This window comes from Chlamydotis macqueenii, chromosome 7, assembly GCF_036417535.1.
Source record: "Chlamydotis macqueenii isolate bChlMac1 chromosome 7, bChlMac1.mat, whole genome shotgun sequence".
Taxonomy (NCBI): Eukaryota; Metazoa; Chordata; class Aves; order Otidiformes; family Otididae; genus Chlamydotis; species Chlamydotis macqueenii.
In genome coordinates this window covers 12,914,434-12,929,203 of record NC_141562.1, presented here as the reverse complement: position 1 = coordinate 12,929,203, position 14,770 = coordinate 12,914,434, and the positions used below count along the sequence as shown (strand labels likewise).

Below are 14,770 nucleotides of genomic sequence, written 5' to 3'. Positions count from 1 at the left end.
GATATCCATTATTTGTGTGTTTGAAGTCTTTATGGGTTAAAAAGGCTTTGCTGAGCTATGTTTTATGGGAAGTTTAGTCACTCGAAAATTTAAAATGTCTTTTATTTTGCGCCAATAATCAGTTGCATTCCTACTAAAGCACAGTTATAATTCTTTGTTGGCACACACACATTTCACTGAGGCTAAAGGCCTGAACCACAGCCCAGTGAACTCAGTGAAAATCCTTAAATTAACATCAGTGGACTTTGAATCAAGTTCGTAATAAATGATTTGTTCACTTTAAAGACCTTGCTTAGCTTTAATTCTATCTTCCTGAATTCAGTAATAGGCTTTCTTGACTTAATCTGTCTTGACACTTAGAAAATATTTGTTACTACAGACTGTAAAATAACTAAATGTTTCTCTTTCTCCAGCTATTAATTGCCGGGACTTTTAAAAGCTGCTGTATGTATTTTTGTTCTTAATGTTTTCATTATGACCACGGTAATTTGGCACGTGAATAAGATAAAGAGTTGTGCATATAGCATTAATGTTTTTGTTTTGTGGTAAATTCAATAATGTAATCTGTAATTTTTGCTTTGAAGTTCCTTTTTATGGACTACTAGAGGACTCATATTCAGAGATCTTCTAATACAATTATATATGGTCAATTTAGAAGTCTGGGAGAGAAAATGAGGAATTATATGTACTTTAAATCTATAATTTTACAGTTTATGCAAGTATCTGCATTTTTTTTTACAATTTAGAAATGAGGAATTAGAAAAATTCATTTTATCTCTTGAAATCCTAACCCTGTTATGGAACCAAGTCTGTACTCCAGTAGGCAGTCTCTGGGCTCTGACAGAAGGCAATGAGACTTGTGGTCGTGGCTAATAATTGCTTATTGGAATTTTTTTGTTTTGTTTTGTACATAGGTGAAATGTCAACAAATGTGCCAAGCATGAAATTGAAAATTGATCCTCGGGATCTGCAGATCCAGACGTTTACAGTGGAGAAATTATTGGAACCGTTGATAATTCAGGTATTTTATTATTGCAGAAAATAAATTGGATAACCATAGAGTGAAGGAAATAAGACTGAAGAACTTTGGCTAAGGACATTCTTATGAAAGGTGTACCTACAGCTCTTCTGTACTTGTAGTTTACTCTGCTTCAGAAACTGTCCAAGGGGATTGTCCTGGTTCTGGCTAGGATAGAGTTAATATTCACCTGAGCTTGGAGGACAACTGGAGCTGGTGGCCCCTATGGCTGGGGCACCCAGCTGGGATAGGTTACCAATTAGCCAACTGCTGGGTAAATTTACCCAAAGGGCTATTCCATCCCACCTGACATGCAAGCACCTATGTGAGGAGGGTGCTGAGGGAGGTCTTCTGCTACGTGGGAAGAAACTGAACATTGAGATTTGTTGTGAGCCATTGTACTGTATTTGTTTTCCATCACTATTTTGTTTTGTTCTGTTATCTCTCTTAAATTTATTTTTTGTTTCATCTCAACCCACGCATTTTTGCTGCCTTTTGTTTTCCACTTCTCTCCTCTGTCCCACCGGAGGGTGGGCAAGTGAGAGAGAGACTGTGTAGTCTGGTCCTCATCCAGACTAAACTACGACAGGTATGTATCTTCTTCCACATTTGGTCATTCATTTAGTCACTTCCATTTTTGCAAATGCTGCGCAATATATCGTAGCAAATATTGAATGTTCTAGCTAATCTCTTGTACAGTATTATTTAGTGGATGCTTAAATATAGAATACACTGCAAATGGATTTCCAACACATGAAAAAATTCATATTTTAAGTAATGAACAGAGTGGAAAAGAAGAGCCTTGAAACCTGTAGGTGAGTTTCTTTATCTGAATTTGAAAAGAATTGCATTCTGTTGCATTTTAGAAGAGAGACCCTAAGAACAGAGCAACTGTTGCATATTGCATAAACCTATTTTAGTACTTTTCCTTCCAACTAAAGGAAACATTGACTGAGGGATTTACAAAAATGCTTTCAGGTTTATTGTTAAAACTTTATTTTTAGGAGGAGCAATTTTGTTGCATATTCCAGTTCTATTTCAAGTATTCAGCGGTTAAATATGCAGTGCTTAGTGTGTTAAAGATGCTCTCATCCTCTCTATGTTTGACATGGATTAGAAATGCCTTTTTCTGATAAAGGACCTACTTGCAGACAACCTGACCTCATTTTACAAAGAATATATTTAACTAAGAAAGTGTTAAAAGACCTCTGTGGCAATATGTTACAGCATAAAGAACAGAAAGGACATAATCTGTTTTGGAACTCAAACTATTTTAAATTTTCTCTTCATTGTATTTAGAGCAAAGATGTTGGGGTACCTGCATTTGATTATTCAGTTACACATAGCACAAGGATGCCAGCTTATCACTGCCCTTCAGCCTTGCCAAGATGTTGTAGATCAAACTACTTGTCACAGCTGTACACTGCTTGTTTAGTATTCTTTTTCCTGGTGCCTGAGGGCATGTTTACATGTCAATCACTGCTGTGACTGCAGTTTGTGTAGGTACAGAAAGGTGTGACTTCGTTCAGGAAGTGAATGTGAATCCATTCATAATTTTATTTCACTTGCTAATGTAGAAAGAATACATGGTAGTTTTTCGGGTTGTGAAGATGATCAGGTATAATGGCTATGCAGTAGTTTGACTGGTTGATTGATTAAGATCTTTCCAAGTTCTTTGAGTAATGCTTCTTACAAGACGATAACGCTTGTTAAATTGCTTATATTATCAATCAACAAACAAAACTGATACTGGGAGAATGATCGTTGGTAAATAGAGCAAAGCCAGATTGAATACTGTACTCTGGCTGTTATTCTATTTATATACATGTAAGAATTGGGGATGTATAGCTTATTAAAAAAGATAAGGTGATAGCTAACAGGCTTTCTATTATTCCTATTTTTTCAGTTTGCAACTTCTCTATTTAAAAAAAAATAAGTAAAATCGTTTTAATTAAGACTGAAACAATTATTATTGTACTTCGACAGGTATTAAAGGAAAAAGAAAATTCTTGTGTAAATCATGGGCTTCACTTGACTGCACTCAGCTACTTGGGTACATGGTGAATTTTGTTATTCCAGGAATGCACTTCTTTTCATACACACTGCTCTGATGACATCTTTCCTTCTTTGTCCTGGGAGCCAGTCCTTTGTATGATGTTTCTCTGAGCTTACCAAGAGGTGGTGCCTGGATACAGGGGAACAGTCAGATTATAATTAAAGAGGCAACACGTGATGATTGGAGGGAAGAAGAATACAGAGATGAAATATGAGGACGATAAAATGATGAGTTGTTTGATATGATGGTTCTTACATTTATTTGGACTTTCATGTTGGAAAAGTCCTTTATTTATTCCAAAAGTGCTGTACACTCTAAAAGCTAGGAAAAGCAAAGAGGTGCAATCATGTTTTGTAACGGTTCTAGAAAAAATTGCTTTAAAAAATCAGTTAATTCATTGAAATAAGTTTCTCATTAACAAATAAAGTTGTATTCTCCCAATTTGAAACTTTGGTCTCTTCCTAACTAATTCAGATTCTTTTATTCATTTTTCATTATCATCTTCAAAATTTCTTCTCTTTTTTTTCACTTGATCTTATTTTTCTCCCTTACTGATTTGTCCCTTCTGATAATTCTTTTCTTCAGAAAGTAACCTTTTCTGTTTATCATTACTTAATTTCCAGGTGTTATTAACTGAGCTACCTCTCGCTCATTTTGTCTGCCTTTATTTATTTTTGCCTGGGTGTGATAGACAGTGTCTAAAACCTCACTTAACAGTTCAGTGGTTTGTGGGATGTTGTCAAGCTGGAACATCATATGTGGATGGATTATAAAATTAGTTTCAGAGTAGTAGGAATAGATGTCTTGAGAGGCTATATTTGAAAACTTTCACTTGTATACCAGTAGGTCAGACCTTGCCTAGGCAGCTGCAACACTGTGGGTTTCTTTTAAAGGAGATGAAGAAATGTAAATTTTGGCCTGAGTTTTGCAGGATCAAAGAAACCTGACAAACAAAGAAACACAGTTCTAGAAAAAACAATGAAACTATCTGGATTTGTGGTGGTGGGTTGTTTTTGTTTTGTTTTGGGTTTTTTTTTTTTTTAAAAACTCTTCTCAAGCATCTTTAAAAGACTTGAGTCTGTTAAAAATGGAAATGCTTTGGTTCAAAGAAAAGAAGATTTTGGCTGTCTTTTCCCCATCTCAACCTTAAAGTTTTGTTTGTTTTGTAACAGAACTGTGTAAGGGAAATTTGTATTTTGAGTGGGAAGGAGACAGAAAAAATGTTGAAAATGCAAAACCAGAGATTAAAACTAATGCTTAATGAATGATGATTGAGATGCTGAAAAGGCAATAAATGAAAACTAATCTATGATTAGAAAGAGAATCAGAACAGTCATAGGTAAATAGGAACAGTATTATACTCTGGCCTGATTCACTTGACAGCTGCTGCTTTGAACACAGTTCAACTTTATTTTGCGATTTATGTTCAAATTTATTTATTCAATAGTCTTCTAATGCTCTGGTAGGAAAGAGGCAGTGGAAGTGTATGCGCTTCTCTGAAGTCTGTCCAAGCCAGTTATGCTAAGCATTAGAGCAATCATTAGGTTGACAGTATCAATATGGGAGAAAAGGAAGGCAAAACCAGCCTATGTGGAAGTAACTTTGCAGGTGACCGCTAGATTCTCTCTTCTTGCTGTAGTCTGCAGTTGGCAGTAATGATCACTTTGAAACTGTGAAAACAGTATGACACGTTGGTTTGTATAAAACCCTCTCTGACTTGACAACTTCTCTGTCCTTGGAATAAAACAATGCCCCTGAATTACAATGTTTGGGGGATTGCAGGGGAAGCAGTCTCATAACATTTTCCTCTTTGCATCCCTAACAGTGGCCTGATGCAGAGTGGTAAATTCAAATAGTGCTGTCCAGGGCTCTGCAAAGATAGAAACTCATGTGTTAAAAGTGACGTAACTGCATCAGTGTGATTCTGTGTCCAGCCATTTATTGCAAAAAGTTTATTGCGTCTTGTCCAGTTGCCCCCTCACCGCAGAGATTCTCTCTGTCTGTGGCCTTTATTTTATTTTATTGCAGGAGCTTTGAGGACATTAGTTTTGAAAGGAAGGCTTTTAGATAAAGGTCTCTGTCAATGCATCTGGCACATTAAAAATGATAGTTGTCAAAATTGACATAATTCAGCTGGCAGCTGCCTTGATGTAAATTGGATACATGCTCAGACAAACAATCTTTCCTTAATTCTGAGCTCTTATTAGAGATGCGCTCTGTCCTGAAGCAATTAGTGTGAAGCAATCAGTAGATCATAAAGCACTTTCATTCACATAGCTGATGTCTAATATTTGTCATGCTTATGCTAGATTTACTCACAAAATAAAACAATTAATGTAATGGAAAATGTCCTCTTGTTTTATCTCATCCTTGGAGACTGAAGTCTGTTTAATCTCTTTGCTATACTATGTAATGATTACAGTTATGGCTATGTATAAATTTGCTTCTGTAGCAAACTATTATAAGACTTTTTTCCTTTTGAATTTACATACAAGTGAAAGTTTTGAAAGATATGACTTGATGGGATTCATATAACTTCATTAATTCATGCAGGGAGCACTTCATAACTGTCTTTGCTCTGCAGCCACTGCAAGTCTTAGAAGCTGTAAATTTGCCACTTACTTGGATATTGTATCTAAAGCACTCTCTGTATATTAGTGTATATATACACAGTCTTAATGTTGTGTTGTGTGTATGTATACACAAGAAAATATTTGTAAGAGTTTTTCCTCTATGAACCTCTTATCTTCCATCTCTGTATATTTTATACATACATAAGAGCTTAGTAAAGTTTATGGCTGCAACAGCTAGGTAAGTTTTACAGAATATATAGAAACTTTCATGTATTTAAGAGTCCCTTGCATCACTGATGAAAAACAGGCAAGTTGAAAGGCATTTTTTCTCATCTGTCATCCGCTTTGACAAAGGTTTGCTCACACAGAAAACATACACTGTTGGTTTTAGTTCTATATATGGTGACTTTACTTTATGCACACTGAAAGTAATTCACCAGTATTTATTTGTATGGACAATACTTTGTTATCCTTAAACATCTGACTGATTTGAAACAGTGAGCAGGGCCTTCTACTGTTGTCATTAGATCACTGAGTTCATATCTTGTTTTTTTCAAACGTCTAGGGATTGCAATTACACTGAACTACATTTTAAACAAAAAATAATGTTTTATGATTGATGGCTTAAAATACTTTTATATAAAACTCAAAGGTAAATAAAATCTTTTCATACTCAAGGTACCAAGACATTGTTTCCTTACATACTGCAACATTAAAAGATTGTCTGTGAGGGCTGATGGGAACTGAATATAGCATTGGAACTGCTGCATAGTTCCTTAGGAATTCAGTATTTGAGATAACCATGATAAAACATCCCACCCCTTCAGCCTAATAAATAATGGCAATAACAGGCAACAACAACATGATTCAGCTTTGCAGCTGTGATGGCATATGAGCTTGAAAAATCTCACTTAAAAAAACGTTGTGCCTCTAGCACAATGCTGTTATTCCTCTAAGAGATAAAAAATAACCTTCTGACAATGATTTCCATTGAATGCTGGGAGACATGCTCTATATGGCAATAAGAAGATGCTAATAACTGGGAAAGGCAAGCAGGCATGAGCAGGATTAATGGGGATATGTTTTTCTTTTTTCTTATAATGATATAATTTTGCCTGTGTATTCTGCCACTACAGTACAAGCTGGACAGTGCATCAAAAGGACACACTCTATTAGCTACTATATTGTTCAATTATTTCTATGTAGAGTCTGCAGAATCTTTTTGCATTCAACATTGGGATTCTGTGTTAGAGAATTCAGGGTAGTTTTTCTGTATTTCTTAATCTCCATAAGCCAAGAGCTACCTATCAAATTTTAACTTGTATTTGATATCAGAAGCTGCCTCTGATATTTTCAGACAGTGATGCTGAAGATGAAGGGTCAGGAATTTAGACCTGCAGGAATGATTATTTTTCATATTTTTCTATTTCTTTTGTTTCCTTTCCTCCTCCTCCAAAACATATAAATGAATAGTACATAGAATAGTATTTGTCGTAGAAAGGAGTCTACAGTAAAAATCTGTGAAATAGTATATATTATTTTCTGGGAAAGGTGATTACATAGTTAAGACATGTTAAAATGTGTTTTACTTGATAGATTTTTAGGGCAGCTTCTAACTTTTTTACAGTGTTTTATGCCTTTCTTGTTGGAAGTATCAACCTATAATCTCTTTAACTTGCTCTTAAAATTATGATCATTGTAACTGCATTAAATGCTCTAGAAATAACATTAGAGGGTTTGTAAGAAAGATATTAAGATTTTTACTCCCACTGCATTCTCTAACAGCCAGCTGATTTATGTGCAATAAATAATTTCATTTACTTCTTTGAGCCACAGTCAGAAAAATACCCTAGCCCTCTTTAACAATCTGAGCCAGAGTTATTTATGTTGCTGTCTCCCTTGTGACATGCCAAAGCAATCAATGTCAAGTGGCTGGTCCTTTTTCCCCCCAAATTCCATATGAATGATGTAGGGGTCAGGACTTTTTTCTTTCAAAGATGTGTTTGTAGAAATGCTTCCCAGAGGTTTTCTGTCAGTTACTTTTAAAAGTACTGATTCATGAAAAGCACTAAAGTGTGTGAATTCATGAACAAGATCTGGAGGTGAGCTAGGGCACAGCTAGTACACTTCTCATTACAGACCTGTGAATGAAGCCCTTTTTCCTTAGACCAGCTTAAACCATGAGCTGTACTGCAGCTGTTAGAGGAGGTTGCCTGCTGGACTGAGAAATTAATACACAGCTTTTGCTTTGCTTATATAATATTGTTGATTATTAGAATGTCATTAAATAAAATGAAGCAATTATATAAATACAAAATGTGTTCATTGAGCTCCAAGACTAGATCTGTACTTAATATTGTACTATGCATGTTCTGGCACAGAGAACAGAAGGAGGATTAAAAGACGTCAGTGAGCTCGATGAAAATAAAGTATGTTTTGAAATATCTGTATAACACTTCTCTTTTAAAATCTTTTAGGACTCTTTCCTTGGTGTGACAGCTCAAGCAGTGCCTTAGAGAATAGTCTGTTAGGAGCAGTGTGGAGGCTGAGCTCAGATCATGAGGAATGTCGAGTGAGATGCTATATAAAAAATAAGTTCTTTATGGATGTCGAAGTGCATTGTTAAAAAACATAATTTGGACAAAGCTGCAGTAAACCAGCATTCTGGGTAAAATGATGTACAATTTTGATGTTGAGAGCTCCCCTAAGAATTCTGAAATGCTGAGTTCAGACTACTGTGGTCTTCCTTTGTAAGAAGAGAAAGCATTTTGAAATGTGTCTATATTAATTTTGGGTATTTGCTTCTGACATAACTTGGGAGATGTAAGCTCCCTGTAAGTAGGGGAAGATTCAGCACTGATTATAATTCCTGCCTTGACTGAAGCCTCCTTAGGTAGCATTAGTAATTTTTCTTTCTTTCTTTCTTTCTTTTTTTTTTTTTTTTTTTTTAAATTTTAAAGTAACCAGTGTCAGGAGTTTACATCAGGGTTAATACAACAATGAGATTTCTATTGACTTTGCTTTGATCGTATAGAAAGAAGAATACAAATATGAGGTATATTAAGCAAAATTATCTGTCAAATCTTATTCAATAGTTTTTCCTGTTCTCAGTATATATGCTGAACTTGCCTGTCTCTCTCTAAAGCAGGGAGAATCCTCTCGCTTATTCTCAATCTTATATGTATTTTTTTTTAATTTACGAACAATATAAATTTACTTATTATAGAATGTACAGCACTGTTGTCTTTTTTTGTTTCTTTTAAATGTAGGTTACAACACTAGTGAACTGTCCACAGAATCCTTCTAGTAAGAAAAAAGGCCATTCCAAAAGAGCTCGTGTTTTGCTAGCTTCTGTGGAAGAAGCCACTTGGAATCTGTTGGACAAAGGGGAAAAAATTGCCAAGGAAGCAATTGTGTTTAAAGAGGAACTTCATACAGCACTCGCTGATGTCCAGAAAGAGAGTAAGTATATGACAAATAACTTGGGCACCACAAGGAATTAGTTTAACTATGCAACACTGAATGTGTTTTACTATTAGTTTAACTATGCAACACAAAATGAAGCTAGGATATCCATGGAAAGTTTATTTTGAAGTGCAACTGTCTGAGCTTGGAGTTGTCTAATTGTATGTTCTTGGATACCACTTATAAGGAGATAAAGTGTGGAAGTTCGGTCCCATTGTGAAAAACATGTCACTGGAAGTTTTGCTGTTTGGTTTTTTGTTTTTTTTTTTTTCAGTGAAGACAGGATTCTGCTTGTTGTTTTAGTGGCTGTTAAGGAAAAGTTTAAGTTAATGCAAGTTTTAATGCTCTTCTTGAAAATAACTGTTCCTGAATCAGACATTAAGGCCTTTTACTTAAAAAAGTAAAATCAGACATCATCTCTCTTTTGTGCAGTAGTAAGAACTTAATTTGGGAATGTGCAATAGTCCTATTTGGAGGTGTGTTTTGAGACTTCAGTAGGAGGAAGATGGATTCTTTAATCTCCTCTGAGTCATCCCCTCATGATAGAGCAGCTCAACTGGTGAATTTTGCCATATTCCGTTTCCTCATGACCTATCTTCCCATTTTCAACGGTACTCTCAGAATAGGACTAGGTTTTATGATCTGCTGAGAGCGCTGTATTAGCCACTTTCTTTCAAAAGCTCTTTGTTGCTTTGTTGATTTTTACTCTTCCCATGGGAGAGTAAAATCAGGGCCTATTGGATGAATATGAAGGCTCAAATAGTAATAAGCCGGATGACGGACATCCAAAATACGTTCCTGTAGAAATCAACCTTGAAAATTGATTCTGAAGAAGGTTTCAGAGGAAAAAGGGGACAGAAGAGTAATGCTTTTAGCGCCTGGTCATTTGAGAATTATTGAGACCATTGGAGTCTGAACCATAAAGTTCTTGTCAGACCATGTTATCACTTGAGTTAGAAACCAGGTTTAGTTTTATGAAGGGGCAAAATGGGCTTCTCACTACTGAGCAGTGTGCTGTATGTTCTTATGCCCTGTGATAACTTGTACCTGAAGGACTGCATGTTAGCTATTTAAATCAGGTCTTTATATCACCCTGCTCTTACTAAATATGCAACCTAAGAAGGATGTTATTGTTGTTTTTTTTTTAATTTTGTTTTGTCTTCCTCCATGTGGAGCTGGGATGGTTTCTGAGTCTCCACTGTTGTTCAGGGTAGTGATTACTAGATATTGACTTCCTCTGGATCCAGAGATGACTGCATTTTAGAGTTTCATATATGCATATGGTGTCAGAGACACCTTAAGGTCCTTTGTGATTAAAACCATTATGACTAGCAAATATCATTGTTATCTGTCACACTGATCAGCTGAGGCTTAAAAAAAAAAAAAATTCATTTTGGAGTACCCTTAAAATGTTAGCCCATTCATTCCAGGCTGATAATGCAAGACAAGAATAAAATATATAAAATATATTGCTTTATATTGATTTTTATACATATTTTTAGTCCTTTGAAGCTTGTATTATTTTTAATTTATGTAATGCCACGTCATACATAATGTTATTGCCTGTTACTCAAGTCACATTCTGCTGCTGTTAAATATCTTGTTATTTACTTCAAGCTCTTGGAAGGGATGTGGGTCATAAACTGTGCTAGCATGCAGTTACCATGCATGTCATAGCATATAGTATTTATTTTTCTGTGGGCACAGTTTTCTGTGGTAACTGGCAGATATTTTTATTCATATTCTCCTAAATAAATTATGAATTTTTACATGTAACTATAGACTGTATTTACTGTATAGTGGAATTTTGAAACAATGCTCTAGATAATTTCACTCAGATGAGAACCAAACTATCAATCTCAGAATTGCACACCAACATCTGGAAAGAATAAATGCTCTCTCACCTCTTCTCATATTTTAGCTTGTGTCACTCACTGAGCTTGTTGAGTTGCAGACTATAACATGAGAATTAAACACTTATTCCTTTTGAATGTCAATTGCCAGGGCGAAAATGCTGCTTTGTTACTTTTGGAGCTCGTTAATAGAGGTCTCTTTTAGAGGAGTGATAGACTTCTTTCAAGCTGCTGCTGTTAATCTTGATTATAATAATGTTTTGAGGAGTAAAGGGGCAAATTAGTAGGATAAAAGTGAACAATGGAGATGAATTAAATAGGACAAATCTTCTCTTTATCTGATGCATTTGTGACTCATCTAATATTTTCAGAAATGTGGGTATGGCTTCACTTACTACAGTTCAGTCTTGAGAAGCAGCGTCAGTAGGTGAGATTTGGTCTTTCAATATCAGTTGAGTTCTGTTATTGACATCTGAAAGAAAGTGTTGCTATAATGGATGGCAGGCATGTTCCATGGATAAATCTAGTTTCTACTTCCTTTGATATCTGCGAAGTTTCCCTGAAGATTTATAGTCTTGGAGCTGATCATTTGAATACAGAGGTCCTCTGCATTTTTCTTTGAGTTTCCTCTAAATAAAGTACTTTAAAAGGTCTATCTCTATCTATTTCTTGATTCATCTTCTTCTGGAACTCTACTAAATGAGTCACCAGGCAGGCCTGTCTGTGGTGGACTATGTGCATCACCCAGAAATCCACCAGCCTAGTAACTGAGGAACTGCAGTGTTTTCCTGTTGATCTGGTTTGGTGAAGCTTTGTTAAAGGGTATTCATGTTCACATTTTTATTCAAAAATAGTATAATAAGCCCAAATATAAGTATTTTGAAAAATCCTCATGGCCAGATCTCATGTATACAGCATTTTAAAAAAATTGCCTTTTGACTCATAATGTGCTGTGAATTAACAGTAAAATAACTGACCCCTATACAAAGGAATAAGAAGGCAGTATTCAACCATGAATGCTTCTGACAGTAAACATTGGACTATAATTATTGTCCTGATTCTGATATTTAATCAATTTTGAGAAAAAACAGTGGTGTAGTTTATGTGGGGAAACATTCTCTTAGGAGTTTGCTTTAAAGTGTAGTGTTACACTTAGGATAATGATTTTTTGCATTTATGGCAGATGTGATTGCTTATAGTTTTCAAACAGTTGTACAGGCATAGCTAGAATGTTTGGTATTTATTGCCATTGCTTACTGACTATATATGGTCAGAAACACAACAGTTGTTGTCTACGTTGTTTCTATCTATTGCAATGTCAGTGTTTCATGTGTTTAGCTGTTATCATGCTCAAGTATGTTCCTAGATAAGCCTTTCATCACACACGGCAGTGAATTGAAAGCAAGTTACTTGCTGAAGTTACATTTTGAGCCTTCAGTTACTCTTTAAAAGGAAACTAGAAAAAATAATTTGATATTTCAAATGTCCATATTTAATGTCTTGACATTAAATAGGGGAGGCGAGACTTTGGTGGCATGGAAGAAACTACCATTTACTGGCAAGAAATGAGGAGTGTACTGTAAGGGTATGTTCTGGTTCTGGCTAGGATAGAGTTAATATTCACCTGAGCTGCTTGGAGAACTGGAGCTGGTGGCCCCTATGGCTGGGGCACCCAGCTGGGATAGTTAACTAATTAGCTAACAGCTGGGGTTAATTTACCCAAATTAGCCAAAGGGCTATTCCATCCCATCTGACATCATGCTCAGTATGTAAGTGAGGAGGGTGCTGAGGGGAGCCTCGTGCTACTTGGAAGAAACTAGGTGTGGAGATTTGTTGTAAGCCATTATACTGTATTTGTTTTCCATCACTGTTTTGTTTTCTTCTGTTATTACTGTTAAATTTATTTTTTGTTCCATTTCAACCCACCTTTTTGCTGGTGTGTTTTTTGTTTACCAATTCTCCCTTCTGTCCCACTGGAGGGAGGGGCGGGGGGAGAGGGGGGGAGGAGTGAGAGAGAGACTGTGTAGCCTGGTCCCGATCGGGGCTGAACTACAACAGGGTATTTACTAAAGGAAGGGGATACTGAGATCTTGTATTATACAGTATTCTTATTTGTCCCTCCAAAGAATCTTAAAAATGAATTTAACTTTCTCATCCTACATTAAGAGATACCTGTGTATGCTCTGCATCTAGGGGACTTTAGTTCTGGGAGACAGAATTTAGATATCCACGTGGCTTAAAATAATCTGTGCTGTACCCCCTCTTCATCAAACCAAGAACAGATCCCTTGTAGAAAAGCTTCTGACATCTCTGTTGCTGGATCAGATGTCCCTGAGTGGGAAAGGGGAAATGAAGAGATGGGTGTGAGGCATGAAAGGGATCTGTAGTGGCTCTGATTACACATTGGGAAGAACTGTATGAGACATGTAAATTTCCTGCTATGCAGCAGTGAAATAGTTGCAGTGCAACAAAATACAGTGGTATCTGAGTGGGTTAAGTGACTGTGTGGCAAGACAAAAATGTCCTGTAACATCTACAGAAGGCTATTGTGAGAATCTGAGTTATCGTGGTGTTAAATATTAGGAACGTGCAGGAGGTATCAGTCTGCTTTGCCCTAAGACTAGTGTCACTTCCAGCTGGCTGGTTGAAGTAGGATCCTTTATTCGCTCTAGCAGATGGAGATGGTATTTGTGGGAGCAGAACAGGTGATTATGCTAGTGACTACTATTGTTTAAGCTCTTGATTTTAGAAAGAGTAGGTTCTTTTGTGCTCTGATGTGACATTGACTCCCAGCCTTCTCTGGTACTGATTCTGCTTATGTGTTACTTCATGCCTGCTGAACTTGAGGCTGCAAATACTAGTGTAAATCAGAGTTTATAAGATTTCTATTATTGGTAGAAATAATTGATTTTTTTTTTTTTTTTTTTTTTTCCCTCTCTCTCAAGTTTGAGACTAGGACTTTTGAAATCCTCTCTTTTTACTGACTCTGGTATCTCCCTCCCTCCTTTAGTCAATGGGCTCCTTTTGACAGCTGTTTTTCTCTGGAACTGTAAATCCACCAGCTTCTAAGGGTACAGTTCACAGAAGTGGGTGACAAGACTTTCTTGGCAACAATACCTCCTTGTGGGAGGACACAAGAATGGCATAAAATTCACTGCATTCCATGTGGATTTCACACTGCTGCAGTTAAAAATAGAAAACAAGAGGAGAAAGCCAAATGTAAAAACAAGTAGAAGAGATGTTATGCTTAGATAGGATTTAGTAGGAGAAGGAAAATCTATTCAAAGAAATAAGAAAGCATAATTCTGATGGTCTTGCCTAAAGCAATAAAGAACATTTAGCTGTTGCCAGAGTGTGATGTTGATCACTGTCTCTGAGGGGTGCTCACTGACTGCAGTTAGTGGTATTACTGCAATTATCTGTGTAGGCACGTTGCCTGCCATTGACTAGCAGCCCAGCAGAAGTGTGTACCTTTTGTCAGATATATGCTAACAGCAAATTTGCCAAGAGGCTTACAGTTGACTTTGTTTTTAAAGGAATTTTCATGTAAGTTTTTTGATATTTTTGGTGCTGGATAAAGTGCATGGATCCTCTAACTTTTAAAAAAAAATTACCTGTGGCTGAACCGTGTTTTTACCTTTCCCAATGCCCAAGCATAGATTTTTGTAAGCACACACATAAGTAGCAGTCATTTGACAATAGCGGTGAGTAGCTTATCAGCTAATGGTCGTAACGCCATTTACTTTGGGAGTCATCTATTTGTGTGTGCTGAATAGAGTCTTGGAAATATCTGCCTTCCAATAAT

The 14,770-nt window shown here is 36.2% G+C and overlaps 1 protein-coding gene across 1 annotated transcript in view; it reads left to right on the top strand.

The window, feature by feature from the left end:
- The first annotated feature begins 919 nt into the window (after positions 1 to 919).
- CTNNA3 (catenin alpha 3) overlaps positions 920 to 14,770 on the top strand; it is a 475,445-nt gene continuing 461,594 nt past the window's right edge. The window contains exons 1-2 of the mRNA XM_086752374.1: positions 920 to 1,021; positions 8,917 to 9,109. Of these exons, the coding sequence (XP_086608500.1) occupies positions 920 to 1,021; positions 8,917 to 9,109 (295 nt within the window). The remainder of the gene's footprint in view (positions 1,022 to 8,916; positions 9,110 to 14,770) is intronic.